At 39.3% G+C, this 14724-nt stretch overlaps 2 protein-coding genes across 2 annotated transcripts; both read left to right on the top strand.

Moving 5' to 3' along the window:
* The first annotated feature begins 986 nt into the window (after window positions 1-986).
* Window positions 987-8683, top strand: rbm19 (RNA binding motif protein 19). The gene is made up of 24 exons (XM_022198063.2): window positions 987-1175; window positions 1259-1441; window positions 1535-1648; window positions 2410-2451; window positions 2855-3056; window positions 3266-3516; window positions 3599-3658; window positions 3742-3820; window positions 3939-4010; window positions 4469-4678; window positions 4774-4904; window positions 5082-5209; window positions 5295-5391; window positions 5505-5615; window positions 5708-5908; window positions 6001-6070; window positions 6182-6312; window positions 6411-6471; window positions 7124-7203; window positions 7302-7357; window positions 7651-7767; window positions 7879-7984; window positions 8127-8247; window positions 8354-8683. The coding sequence occupies exons 1-24, from the start codon at window positions 1140-1142 to the stop codon at window positions 8434-8436; spliced, it is 2742 nt and encodes a 913-aa protein (XP_022053755.1). The 5' UTR covers window positions 987-1139; the 3' UTR covers window positions 8437-8683.
* Window positions 8684-8685: 2 nt separating this feature from the next.
* Window positions 8686-14606, top strand: plbd2 (phospholipase B domain containing 2). Its single transcript, XM_022198076.2, has 12 exons — window positions 8686-9036; window positions 10653-10746; window positions 10837-10995; window positions 11097-11197; window positions 11303-11517; window positions 12115-12209; window positions 12290-12450; window positions 12817-12912; window positions 13032-13103; window positions 13218-13370; window positions 13479-13641; window positions 13789-14606. The coding sequence occupies exons 1-12, from the start codon at window positions 8819-8821 to the stop codon at window positions 13957-13959; spliced, it is 1698 nt and encodes a 565-aa protein (XP_022053768.1). The 5' UTR covers window positions 8686-8818; the 3' UTR covers window positions 13960-14606.
* The last annotated feature ends 118 nt before the right edge of the window (window positions 14607-14724 follow it).

A 14724-nucleotide genomic window follows, 5' to 3' on the forward strand; every position in this document is an offset into this window, starting at 1 on the left:
AACAATAGACTCTTAAGTTATGCAGCACTTTTTAAAAACTTACAAAGTGTTTTGACAGACAAACCCAAAAGCTAAAAATGAAAGTAATTCAACCTTAAAAGTCAAGAAGTCAAGATAAGTTCAAATATTTCTACAGCACCTTCAAACGTTAAAAAAGTTAAGACCCTATAATGTTATAAACTCTGCTAATTCAAATGACTAATTTCAAATAAAGTTAATATGTGGCAATACAGTGCTGTTTATTCTGGAGATTAATCCGATTCATTTCAATATTGAGGTGAATACCAATAATGTTATCAGTTATGCAAATTTAAGCGACAAAAGTAAATGTTTAGGGTTGAAACCCTAATTCTATTTTATTATATAATTTTTTAACATGAGAATTTTAAACATTTTGGTTAAAACCTGACAATATTATTGATTAATGAAATTTACATGATTGATTGTCCCAACAATATCAAATAATGTATAAATGTACCTAATTTAAATATTATGGTTAAAACCAGATGGTATTATTTATTAAGTGAATGTACCTGCCTAAAGTAAATATTAAGATTAATCCCCAAATTAAATATTACATTTACGATTCTGCAATATCATATGTCATGGTAATTTATCTAAGTTTAAAAAATAAGGTAAAAAATCTAAAATACTCTTGATTATGTTTATGGGCCTGACTAATTCAAAGATTAAAAATTCAATAATATCATATTAAAGACAAATTTACCTAATTTAAAAATTAAAGCTGTCATATAAATGCAGTGGTGTAGAAAACAATGCTGTGGAGAGGAAGTACAGAGATGCACAAAATGGAAATACTGAAGCATAATACAAGTACCTTAAATTTGTACCTTAGCACTAATTGTAATTATATATACATCCGTTACTTCCAAGCGGACAGAATTTAGCAGGTCTTGTGTAAATATTTTGTTGCTTCTCTTTTCCAGCAGATGGCTCTAATGCGCTGATTGGTTGAACAATAAATCCAACGAAGAAGAAGAACCAGAAGCAGCAGCAGCAGAAGAAGAAGCACCTCCCGTTCAGCATGGCGACGTAGAGGGATATCCACGCTTGTTTGTTGACATTTATTTAAAAACTGTTATTAAAGCCACATTAATAGATTCACAGCTTGTACAACTATGTCGAGACTCATCGTCAAAAACCTCCCTAACGGGGTAAGTAACTCGCTCTGCTGTTTGTTCACAGTAACAGCAGCTCGTTGCCTCTCAGCCACTGACTGTTTGCATGTTGTGTCCAGATGAAGGAGGAGAGGTTCAGGTCCATGTTCGCAGCCTTCGGCACTGTGACAGACTGTACTCTGAAGTTCACCAAAGATGGAAAGTTCCGCAAGTTCGGTTTTGTGGGGTTTAAAGCCGAAGAAGACGCGACCAGAGCCCTGAAACATTTCAACAAGAGCTTCGTGGACACATCCAGAGTGACGGTGAGACCTCAGTAGGAGATGAACACAAGTGTTGCTGTGATTCTTTTCATTTTAGCTTTGCATGTGTAAACCCTTTGTTGTTGTTTTCTCCAGGTGGAGATGTGTAAAGCGTTTGGAGATCCCACTAAAGCCAGAGCCTGGAGTAAACACACTCAGAGCTCAGGACAGGACAAACCCTCTGCTCCTGTTGACACTGAGGGGGAAAAGGTTTGCACACAAATGTAAAACATTAGAGAGTGACAACAAAGGTAGCTTTTGCTCTAGAGATAAACAATAAAACGTTCTCCCGTCATAATACAAACAGTTGCTGTAAACTTCACCTCTGCAGCTCCAGTACCACAACATGATTAGAACAATGAAAGGTCATTTTGTGTTTAGAGACAGTCTTACCATCATAACAGGCAGCTCTGATGGAGCTCAGGATTCATCCAGAGAAACTTTAAACAAATAATTCCAGCCCATAAACGCTTTAGCTCTGTCGTGTTCCCCGACCACTCCTGAGCAGTTTCTTTGGTGTGTTGAGGTGCATTGTCCTGCTGAGGGTGGCAGCTGGCATCAAGGACTGCTGTTGCCATGACGTGGCCTGCAGTGTTTAGGTGGGTGGTCCATGTCAGACACCCACATGAACGTCAGGACTCAAGGTTTTCCAGCAGAGTGTTGCAATATGACAAAATGACCGATGTTATTCACTTCACCTGTCAGTGGTCATAATGTTGTGGCTGATCGGTGTGTTATGCAGTAGGTGTACTGAAAAATGAATAGAAAGTTGGCAGACAGATTCATTGATTGGGTTCTTAGAAGGGGGATATTTGTAATGGACTTTCTACTGTAGCCTGGGAGGGACATATCCCCCCTCAGATGATGTGTGTTTCAGTGTTTCCACCCAAGAGAAAAAGGTAGTTAGGTTTCCGATGGAATTTGGTCTAATTTTTGATGAATACAATAAATATGTTTGTTTTGAATTTCAGAAAAAGAAACAGAAAAAGGAAACCAGCAGCGCACTTGGAAATGTGAGTAAAAAATCAACTATTTGTATTTGCTGTTGAATGGCTATAAAATAAGATCTGAAAGGTGATGAGGGTCAGTCTGGAGCTCTGTGTCAAACCTCTTCCAGAGCTTTTCTTAGGGACCATTGTGCACAGAATAGTGAATCTTCTGTTATGTACTGACAACATGAGTACAATCTTATATCTCATTTCTTTTGACAAAACAATTCCTGATTATAATGTAGTTCTGATCATTTATTTTTGCCAGCACTGCCTGCTTTACGTCGTTCATGTCCATAACAGTCATGTAAAAATGTCCTCCTGTGATATTATGATATATGTTAAGTGTTTTGTTTTTTAATAGACATTGTCATTTTTTGATTGTCGTAGTTTATCTTTGTTTGCTTACATTCTTTACTTTTTCCAGCTGGAGGAAGAACAGGAATTCAAGGAGTTTCTCTCAGTCCATCAGAATCGGAGCCAAGCACAGACCTGGGCAAACGACACTGATCCTGACAGTGGACGGGCAAAGACTCAGAGCAAGAAGAAGCCTGCTTCAGATGATTACCTCAACTTTGACTCAGATCAGTCAGAGGAAGAGGATGAGGTTGAGGAAGAAGAAGGTGAAGGTTGGTAATGGTTGTCTCTTTTCGATGTAGGTAGATGAGTTGGATTACATTTGTGAAGTTGCACCCTTTTAAATCTGTCAAGACTATACGTGATGCTGTACATCCTGAGTTAAATAAATCAATCCAACACATCAACATATGAAAGAATTCAAACACATTAAGCCGGGTGCAGTAATTGATTGAGTTCAGTGGCCTGTTGTTGCCTTCAGATGCCGCTAAAGAAGCAGCTGGCTTGTCAGATATGGACTACCTGCGCTCAAAGGTGACACGAACAGAGGACATGATGGAGGAGAGTGAGGATAAAGATGATGGCGACGACGAAGAAGAGGATCATGGACCTGTGCAGCACACAGACAGCGCCTATGAGAGTGGTGACAGAGAAAATGTCTCAAAGGCCAAAACTGCAGTTTCCTCAGAGGATATGAAACAGAGCAAAGGGAAGAAAACCGCCAAGCAGGAGGTGATTGTTCAGTCATTACTATTCAGTTCAGCACATTACTGTTCTAAGTTGTACCGGTTTACATCACATCTGTCTGCTGCAGATGGAGCCGACGACAGAGTTCACAGTGAAGCTCAGAGGAGCTCCATTCAATGTTAAAGAGGTGAGAGAACAAGAGCTTGTGATAAAGATATTTTCCTTTGAAAACATTCAGTATAGTTTAGCATTTTTTTGTGACACAAACAGCAACAAATTCGAGAGTTCATGACACCACTGAAGCCTGCAGCGATCCGGATTGGAAAGAACGAAAGCGGAAATAGAACAGGTAAGTTGCTAAAAATTGTTTTCACATGCACTTTGGATGTTTCACCATAAGTCTGATTGTCATCTATGTGTCTGTATAGAGTGTGTGTCTTATCACAGGTGTCTTATGTGTCTTTTAGGTTATGTATATGTGGACTTGCGGTCTGAAGAAGAGGTGCAAAAGGCTTTGAAGAAGAATAAAGACTACATAGGTGAGAAATATTATGACTTTTTTCTGTAGCTACAAAGATTCTACACTGCACCCCTAAAACATTATTGCATAGTACACTGAATAAGGAATATTAAGTTGAAAAATCTGTGGGTGACTTCAATTATTTAACTCTGCTTGAAAGATTCTTTCACTTAGCTTTTCAAACAATATAAAAAGTATTTAGAAAACCATGGATGCACAAAGAATACTTTTGTTTTAACCCGTACATACAGTAACATTGTGCTTGTATTCAACCAGTTATTGTTGAAAAGGAGGCTAATAAACACATCTTATTTTTGAAAAATGTGCAGATACTTTCTGTGCAGAAATCCTTGTATTGTGGAAATCCCTCAACCTACTGTAAAATGACATTTTTTTTTTTTTTTCATTCTCCAGTATTGAATTGGAAAAGAAGTTGTGTTTAAAAATGACATAATTTGTGCTCGCTTGTGTTTTCAGGAGGGCGTTACATCGAGGTCTTCAGTGTGGATGCCTCTGGGGGTAAAGGCAAGAGGGACAGAAAGGACAAAGAAATTGACAGAAACTTCACCAGGAAGCTCAAAGAGGATGAGGAGGAGGAAGATGTTTCTGAGTCGGGTCGACTCTTCGTCAGAAATCTCCCCTACACCTGCACAGAGGAAGACATCAAAGAGCTGTTTGCTAAACACGGTGAATTGAAAAACACACGTTAATTACACAAGTTTTCTTTTGCAGGAATAGATGGACTTTAGTGCAGATGCATCATAACTCTACGATCTTTTCAGGTCCTTTGTCGGAGGTGCTCTTCCCTATTGACAGTCTAACCAAGAAACCTAAAGGCTTCGCTTTTGTAACCTACATGATACCAGAGAATGCTGTGTCAGCTCTTGCTCAGCTGGACGGACATATTTTTCAGGTATTTACCTCAGAAATCACTCTACCTCTGGATCACATTGTATCTCTCTCAGTGGATGTAAAGTCATCTCTGGATCTGGATGTGGTATTAGGACTTGAATAATTGATAATTTAACAGTGCTACTCAGTTGTAGAATTGAGGCTGATAGAAATGGGTTTTTTTTTCTCCTCTCTTTAGGGTAGAATGCTTCACCTCCTTCCGTCTACAGTGAAGAAGGAAAAGTCTGAATCCTCGGATGCTGGTGGTCCTGGCTCATCGACTTACAAACGGCAAAAAGATGCTAAAAACAAAGTTTCAAGTTCCAGGTATACATGATCAGATTAATCCTCTGCTTCTCCGTGTGTGTTGCTCTGTTTTCAAAACACACATACATTTTCTTCTTCTTTCTAGCTCACATAACTGGAACACCCTGTTTCTGGGTACAAGTGCAGTGGCAGATGCCATTGCTGAAAAATACAACACCACCAAAAGCCAAGTCCTCGACCATGTGAGTTTTGCTTTGCCACTGTTTTTGCCTGATGCTGTTAGAGCATCCTGTGATGTGTTAAGCATAACACACACTGAACTTTCAACTTCTTTGGCTGTTGCTCTCCTGTGCAGGAGTCGAAGGGAAGCGTTGCAGTGAGGATGGCTCTGGGAGAGACACAGATTGTCCAGGAGACTCGACAGTTCCTCCTGGACAACAGTGTCAGTCTGGATTCCTTTAGTCAGGTACATTTAGTATAACATCTTCTTTACTTCCTCTTAAACTCCTTAATCCAGGTATGTGGCTCATTCTCTGCTTGTGCCCTCTTCTTCTACAGGCAGCAGCAGCAAGAAGCACAACTGTGATCCTGGTGAAAAACCTTCCAGCAGGAGTGACGGTGTCGGAGCTCGAACAGCTCTTCTCACCTCATGGGTCTTTGGGCCGAGTGCTGCTTCCACCTTCAGGACTCACCGCCATCATCGAGTTCTTAGAGCCAACTGAAGCAAAGCGAGCCTTCACGAGGCTGGCGTACAGCAAGGTGTGTAGCTTTTTACCTTTATAACCTGTCTGCACAGGGAGTGTCAGCTGGAGACAGTGAAGACTCAGTATTGTTTTTCTTTCTAACCCCAGTTCCAACACGTCCCGCTGTACTTGGAGTGGGCATCTGTTGGGGTGTTTGTGGCAGCCAAACCAGAACCAGGTAAAACTGATCAAACACTCATAAACCCGACAAACGTCTTAGGGTTTAGTCCTTTCTGTGCATGAAAGATGTATTATGAATAACCAGAATATCTGTCTGACCAAATATTAGACAAAGAGGAGGCAGTGAAAGAGGAGAAGGAGGAGGAAGACGATGAAGAAGAGGAGGAGGAATCTGCTCCAGGTTCTACACTTTTCATTAAGAATCTAAATTTCAGCACAAAGGAGGATAAACTACAGGAGGTAGGTCAATTTATGGATCCAATCATCTTTTATATTTAATCACAGTTACTGTTTAATCTCAGACTGGTGTTTCATATTTTATTCTTCATTTATCGCAGACATTCTCCAAATGTGGCAAAGTCACTTCCTGCACCATTTCCAAGAAAAAAGATAAAACAGGTACTTCACATCATGATGACGATCACTCGCTTGAAAAGAGACTGAACATTGGCTTAGAGGGTTTTCATTTTAAGAATTTTTTAAATTTTATTTTGAGACCATGACTAGATTTTTTTTTTAATCCTTACAGAACTGAGTCCTTGTTACGATTCTACAGTCATTTATACTTCGTTTGATATTTATTTTTTGGATATTCATTTTATATATTCATACTACTTCCTCTTATAATTGAGAGTAGACTAGAAAGACTAGTCTAGAAATGAAAGATAATTTTGTGAAAGAAAGCAGCATGACTTGACACTCTACAATCTAGGGCTGAATGATTTTGTAATTTGATTTACAATATAGTTTTTGCTTCAGATCAGTACTGACTGTGTAATACAGTGTAAACATGTATTAATACTATCAGAGCATAACGTCACATACAGAGGGCAGCATGGACATAAATTGTAGACCCATAAAGTACATCCTAAATTTAAGCTTTTTTGATTTTCTAATTGATTCATTTCAAATTTAAATTAAAAAAAAAATCGATGAATTGTTTAGCCCAACTATCCCTGTAGCAGTATTTTTATTCAATTTCTGATTAGATCTGCACATGCTGTTTTCTAGGTATGTTCAGTGCTCTCATACTTGTTACTTTGGCTTGCAGGTAAAATGCTGTCCATGGGATATGGTTTTGTCCAGTATCAGACAGCAGAGGCGGCACAGAAGGCTCTGAGGCAGCTGCAGGTACCAGCGACTCGTTCTCACTCAAACTCTCACAGCCTGTTTCTGTGACATGCTTGTTGTGTAATGTGTGTCTTCTTTCTGTTCCAACCCTCTACCAGCACTGTACTGTGGATGATCACCAGCTAGAGCTGAAGATATCCGAGAAAGCCACAAGGTAGGATATATTAGAAGATGTTGTGATGAAGAGTAGAGCCAAGAGGAGTGCCCCCCCCCCCCCCCCCCCCCCCCAGAAGCGTTTGGAATTTCACATCTGTTTACTCCCCTTCAGCAAACAGCCACTAAAATTGAAAATTTTGGTATTTTCAGAAATAACATTGAGTGTATCGTACTTATTTTTATCATTATTGTAGAAATTTTAACTGTAAGATTTGAATTCAGATTGCAGTTTGCCATGTTAACCTCACTCCTGTTGTCACCACTTACTCAGTCCTTTCATCCTGTCTGCAGAACAACTGAAGTGACACGCAAGAAGAAGCAAGCTGAGAAGAAGCAGACAGGATCTAAGATCCTTGTACGCAATGTACCCTTCCAGGCCAGTGTCCGGGAAGTTCGAGAACTCTTCTGGTAACTGTCGCACACACACACATACATACAGCTGTTTTTCTAGTTCAAACTTTTTGGAGAATGTTTGGAGCAAAATAATTGAACACAATGATTTCTTCCTCATCTTCTCAGTACGTTTGGAGAGTTGAAGACTGTCCGTCTTCCAAAGAAAGCAGCTGGTTCAGGGAAACACAGAGGCTTTGGTTTTGTTGACTTCCTCACCAAACAGGATGCTAAGGTTTGTTTGTGATGTAATTATTCTGTGTTGTTGATAATGTTGGCCTTTAGATGCGTATTTATGGACTGCAAATTCTCCTGATGCTTAAATATACTATACTGTATAGTGTTATGCAGTGATTATGAATTATATTCCCTTCTAGAAAGCTTTTGCAGCCCTGTGCCACAGCACACATTTATATGGGAGACGTCTTGTACTGGAGTGGGCTGATGCTGAGGAAACTGTGGAGACACTGAGACGGAAAACAGCAGAACATTTTCATGGTAAAGCTACCAAATGTTTTTTTTTTTTTCCAAAGCACACACTGTGATCAGTTTCATTGAATCAAATTTGCTTAATGTTGGTTTAATTCCTTCTTTTTTGTGTTAGTGTCTGCCAAAAAGCTGCGAAAAGCAGAAGTTTTGGAAGGAATTCTGGAGACGATGGAAACTGAAGGAGCTGTGGAAGACTGACGTGCTTCCTGAAAACCTAATCACAACCCTGACCACTGATCCTGTGTTGTTCTGTGTCAACAAGGCTGTGACCAAATTATGGACATGAAGGGCATCTGCTGGAGTAGAAAAATTATCAGTGAATTAACAGGCCCAAGTTTTCCTCTGAATTTCCTATATCACGTGTTTTGCATAGAAACGATACGTCAAAGAGACATGACGGGACTGTTGTCACTTTTTATATAAAGATTTATTTCATTGTTTCAAAGTTGTGCGTGTTACTTTATGTCTCGTGTTGGTTCTGTGAGTTTGTTGACTGGACTAATCAGCAGGGTCTTTTATTTTGAAAGTGTGGTCAGGTGACTCGTCATACGCAGTATCATGTGACTTGTTCAGATTGATCATGGCGTCCAGGCCAAACAGGACGTTTGTTTTTAGAAGTTTTACAGCGGTTTTAAAACTTTTAGTAGTTTTAGTCGTGCTATGTCTGAATTCATGCGTTCGGGCTGAAATACAAAGTGTTGTTGTCGACAAACAGACTGGACAGCTGTCGGTGCTGGAAGGATATCGGGACGATTTTGTGGCCTGGGGGAACTTCACTGATGACATTAAAACATCAGGGTAATGTATATTTTTTAGCTGGACCTTTGTTATTAGCCTTAAACTAAACGCATTACCTCAGTTATCGGGTTGTGTTGCCCCGTTACTGGAAGAAGCAAGTTGGCAATGTAGACGAAAACAGGGCTGCAGTGGGGTTTTTTGTTAGTTTTTTTGAATGATTAGTTTGTTTCTGTTGTGTTGGTATAAATGCTTGTGACAGCTTTTCTCTGCCGAAGTCCATCGTAAGTTCAAAAATGAATTGAAATAAGAATGTCGTAATTGAGAAAAAGGCACTTAATCACCTGAGAATCTGTAACAAGTATGTTTGCTATTTTTTCTCGGTAAATGAGATAAAACAGTTAATTGATCCAATTTATTTCCTGTTGAATGATTGAACAAGACTTTGAAGTCAGCAGTCAAAGGACAAGTTAAACATTTAATGATCTGAAACTGCGTTAGATGTTTTCGTTGAACCCTTAATGCTGCCCGACACTTACTTTCAAATTCGTGCAATATTTATTGTATTTAGGAAAATGTAAAAAAAAAAAAAAGGGGGGGGGGGGGGGAGATATTTCCACATAAATCACATTGGACCAGGTTCATATCCAAAATCACAATACTTATACTGCTCAGCTCTGGTTCACATCGTCTCTGAGAGGCTAGAGACTATTTTAACACTGACTCTGACTTGTGAAACCTTTATCCTTTATGAGAAGCTGCAAAAGGGGAGGTTTCGCAGCTTTTTCCACATCTGAAATACTGAAGACCAGATCTCTTTCTTTATATAAACTGGTCGAATCTTAACTAGATTGTAAGTATAGAGGTTAAAGGTTCTTTATAGCACACTGTCTGAATTGTAAAACCTTTATTTGTCAAAATGCAATAAGGAGGAGATTACACATGTTTATTTGCATGCAGACCACATGTGACTGTCGTGTTTGCTCAACAGGAATCTTTGAAAATGTTGAATTTCTCTTTGTAAGTTTGTAATTTCTCCACCTTGCTATGTCAAGTCCCTTGAGATGACATATGTTGTGAATTAGCTCGAGCCTCGATATAAATAAAACTAGATAGAATTGAATTAACTGCAGAATCGGAACCTAACTTCAGCATCGTTTGAACTACCAAGAAATTCTCCCAGCTTGCATTTCTTTTAATTTTATCCAATCTCTAATTTCCCTGCACAAGCAATAGAAAAACAACCAGCAGAAGTGAAACTCATGACAGAAGAGGTTAAAATACTTCTTATCCTGTGTGAAAAAGGATGTAGTGTTGATCAAATGATAGTTTAAAAAGCAATAAAAAAAAGGCTTGAGTGCAGGAAAGTCAATCATCACAGAATGTAACAATAAAATGACAGTCAGGGGCAACGTGTCATCTCAGGACCATGTCTGGTTTTCCAAAAGGGAAGTTGAAAAAGGATACAGCAGTGATTCCCAAGATGTGATCCAAAAGTCTTCAGTCTAAACAGCCATGAGACAATTGTCCTGTTTTTCTGTATAGTAATTGTTGGTGCAGCGTTTGCCTCCTGTCATCTTCTTGCCTAGAATATACAGTATATTACTGCCCAAACCTGACCTCTTCTGAATCTGCTCACGAATGTTTCCATTTTTCATTTACTCCTGTTGTCTCTTCAGCTGGTCTTTCTTGGAGATCACCACCAATGGCAAGTACAATGACAGCGTCCAAGCTTATGCTGCTGGTGCTGTGGAGGCTGCACTCACATCTCAGGTCAGTTTAAACCTCATCCAGTCAGATATCGAACTCTTTGCTTGCTTCTGGATGTATTTAATCCAAAATTGTGATATACTGTTGTTGTAGCTCATCTATAAGCACTGGATGAACACTTTAATGAATTACTGTGGGCCCTTCACGTCTCAATCTGGTTACTGCGATCGCCTGAAGGCTTTCATCGCAGTTAATCTGCAGTGGGTTCAGGAGCAAATAGAGACTCAGCCAACTTCACCTTACTGGTACCAGGTAATTACTGAGCATTTGTAGGATAAAGATAATTCCCATTCAGGAGAAATATGTTTAAAATCCATAAATCAGATGTTTCAGTATCTGTCTGTGCTTGTCAGGTGCGTCTGGCGCTGCTGCAGCTGAAAGGTCTGGAGGACAGCTACAACGATGACCTCACATTCCCCACAGGCTCCTTCTCTCTCAACCCATTTGGCTTCCTGTTAGTAGTCTTTCCATTATGTATTAATCAAACGCATTTCTTCTCTGTTCCTGAGATTATAAGCTTTTGTTTGTTGCTGTTATTTAAATGCTTCATTGCATCCAGACTTTTCCAACTGGGTGGGGATCTTGAGGACTTGGAATCGGCTCTGAATAAATCCAGCGAAACTCGACCGCTTGGATCTGGTTCCTGCTCTGCTCTCATTAAGCTGCTGCCAAACAACAAGGAGCTGCTGGTGTCACATGACACCTGGAACAACTACCAGTCCATGCTGCGCATCATGAAGAAATACATCTTTGCTTTTAATGCTTCTCCTTTAGGTAGTTTACTGATGATACTGTGTCTCCTGTTCCTATACCAAAGGAATAGTTTGATTGTTTGGAGAAATAATGCTCTTTGCTTTCTTTATGAGAGTTAGATGAGATCAATACCACTCTGTGTGTATCTGTCCAGTGCAAATAAAGCCACAGCCAGTAGCTAGTTAGATTAGTTTAACATTGAGACTTGAAACCGCAGGAAACTGTTTGCATGGTTCTGTCCAAATGTCAAAAAAATCTTGACTTTCAAGTAATCTGAACATTTAACCACAACACTTCTATTAAATGCAGATTGTATGTGCTAATTAATGAGTACGAGAGATGCTGATTGTTACTGCCGGTCTGCTGTTTTCATCGTTTCACTGCACAATCTGGCTGTACTGGCTCTGCCTTCATAGCTATGCTAGAATGATGTAGATTTCCTGTCAAACAGCAAAAAAACCCAAAACAAATATATTTTCTATAGTTATTCTTAAAGAAGTATTTTTTTCAAAAACACAGTGTGACTCTCATTTTAGGCCCACCACAATACACTGTTGATGTCTGTGATATGCTAATACAGGTTAGTCTGACTTTATTGAGTGCTCTGATTTATTTCAGACAATTTTCCTCTTCCTGGAGGAACTCAAGCGTTCTCATCTTACCCTGGATCGATCTTCTCTGGAGATGACTTTTATATCCTGAGTAGTGGCTTGGTGAGAGCCTTTTGTACTTGAATGTTGATGTTATTATTTTTAATACTGTTTCTAGTTCTTAATCCATTTCTTGTCTGCAGGTTACATTGGAAACCACGATTGGCAACAACAACCCTGCTCTTTGGAAATTTGTTCAGCCCAAAGGAACCGTCATGGAATGGCTGAGGAACATTGTTGCTAATCGACTAGCTTCTAATGGCAAGCAGTGGGCAGAGATATTCATGAAGTACAACAGTGGCACGTGAGTTTTATGCATCAAAAAGAAACTGGGTGATATTACTTTTAGCCAGCATTTGTAATCGTCTGAGCAGGTTCCAGGCTCTGCTGCTTTATGTCTTGTGTCCCGAATTCTTATTGATTAGATCAGATTGTGTCTGGCCTTGGTTTGTCATGTGGATTGTTGAGAGTGAAGGCTGTAGGGAGAGGCCTTTTAGCAGTCACATGAGTGGTCAGTTGAGTGATATAGCTGTGATGGGATCAGTGGTTACATCGAAAGTGTTTGCTGTTAAATGCTGAATCAGGGACCTCAACATCAATCACATGGGAAAACTACCAGATTAAAGGTTGTATTGTGACTGTGGACCATGTGTGTGTGTGCGCTTTGTAGGTATAACAACCAGTGGATGATTGTGGACTATAAACACTTTAGTCCAGGAAAGACTGACATTAAAGAGGATCTCTTTGTTGTATTGGAGCAGATTCCGTAAGTGTTTGCACCCAAAGTTTAATCAAAATAGATGATTAACTCGGTATTTTTGCTGATGATTTGTTTTTACTAATGATTGACTTATTATAATTATCTCCTATCTTGAAATTCTACAGGGGATTCATTGTTTACACTGATAAAACTGAGGAACTTCTGAAGAAAGGATACTGGGCTAGTTACAACATACCGTAAGCATCCAGCCTGGAGACATTAGCTTAAATGTTAATCTGTACACTAGATTACATGTATCCCAGAGTACTTTATAGATACAATTATTCTTATTTGTATCTGCTCATGTGTAGGTATTATGTGGACATATTTAATGCCAGTGGCTGCAATGAGCTGGTTAAGAAGTTTGGCCCCTGGTTCTCTCTGGACCAGAATCCTCGGGCTCAGATATTCAGGAGAGACCAGACAGCTGTCACAGATGTGGACTCCATGATCCGTCTTATGAGGTAAAGTCATGTGCTGAAATGATGTGCAAAAAAGTTAGCTGTAACAGATTTTTTTTTTTTAAACTATTAAATAAAACTTTATTGATGAGGTGTGCCGTTCCTCCTCAGGTATAACAACTTCAAGGAAGATCCACTCTCAAAGTGTCAAGGCTGTAATCCACCTGAGAATGGAGAGAATGCGATCTCAGCCCGATCAGACCTGAACCCAGCTAATGGAACATATCCGTTTGGTGCCTTAAGGCAGAGATCACATGGAGGAACAGACATGAAGGTTTTTAATCAGATTTTTTTTAATATATATATCACACACTTTTGTGCCCAGGAGTTTACCCATCATGCTACTGGAAAGTTTTCCGTGTGTTTTTTCTCAAATGAAAGACTGCAAACAATCTGATGCATTGTGTGCCTTTCTATGCAGATGACATCGTACGAGATGTTCAGAGACTATGGCATGGTGGCAGTGAGCGGGCCAACCTGGGACCAGGTACCACCCTTCCAGTGGAGCACTTCGCCCTACAAGGACCTGCTGCACATGGGTCACCCTGATATTTGGGCATTCAAGCCTGTGAAAGTCACTTGGACCCCGTAATTCTTATCATACTGTTTATTCAAGTGACATTATAAATGTTAATAATATCAGCTGTGCTGTTAAATGTTTTAAAAAAGGGAAATACAATAATCACTGATTGTCAGGAGAGTGCTGACAATATTCTGCAAGTGTTGCAGGATAATGTAGTTTTGCACTGTTGGCATAATGTTGAAGAGAGCTTTGAATGTGAGACAGTGTGACCAAGAAATGAGAATTATTGCTGTTATTAAGCCATAAGAACCCAGGCCCATTTTCCTTAAAGGACTTAATTAGTTAAGATCAGACATAAAACTTTACAAGGAAGAGACTGGGGCACTCAAAGTGCTTGTTACACTGGTGTCACCGTGTGTTCTTATGGATTAAGTGGGAGTTTCTGCATGAAATTAATCTGATTTTTTTGTTTTCAACATTTTTATTTCTTATGCAAATTAAGTGAAAATGTAAATTACATGAAATTTAATTCCAGTGGCATACTGTGTTACTGTGTTGTAAATTATCCTAAAGGTCTGCACCTAATACTAATGTTGATACATTTTCTGTAACAGTTACGACAAATGTTCTGGTCACGAATTCTGCAATGCATTTTATTAATTTTCTATTTTTTCATGTTTTGAAAATAAACAATGCCCTGATTATTTTCCATGTAACTAAGAGTAATATTGTGTTACGCCTTAGATTAAATATTTGGTCATCAACCAGTGGTTAAAACAAAAGTAGACAGAACTATAAAGAAATAGCACAAACACCTCCAAGTTTTGAATAGAC

This window comes from Acanthochromis polyacanthus, chromosome 7 (genome assembly GCF_021347895.1).
Source record: "Acanthochromis polyacanthus isolate Apoly-LR-REF ecotype Palm Island chromosome 7, KAUST_Apoly_ChrSc, whole genome shotgun sequence".
Taxonomy (NCBI): Eukaryota; Metazoa; Chordata; class Actinopteri; family Pomacentridae; genus Acanthochromis; species Acanthochromis polyacanthus.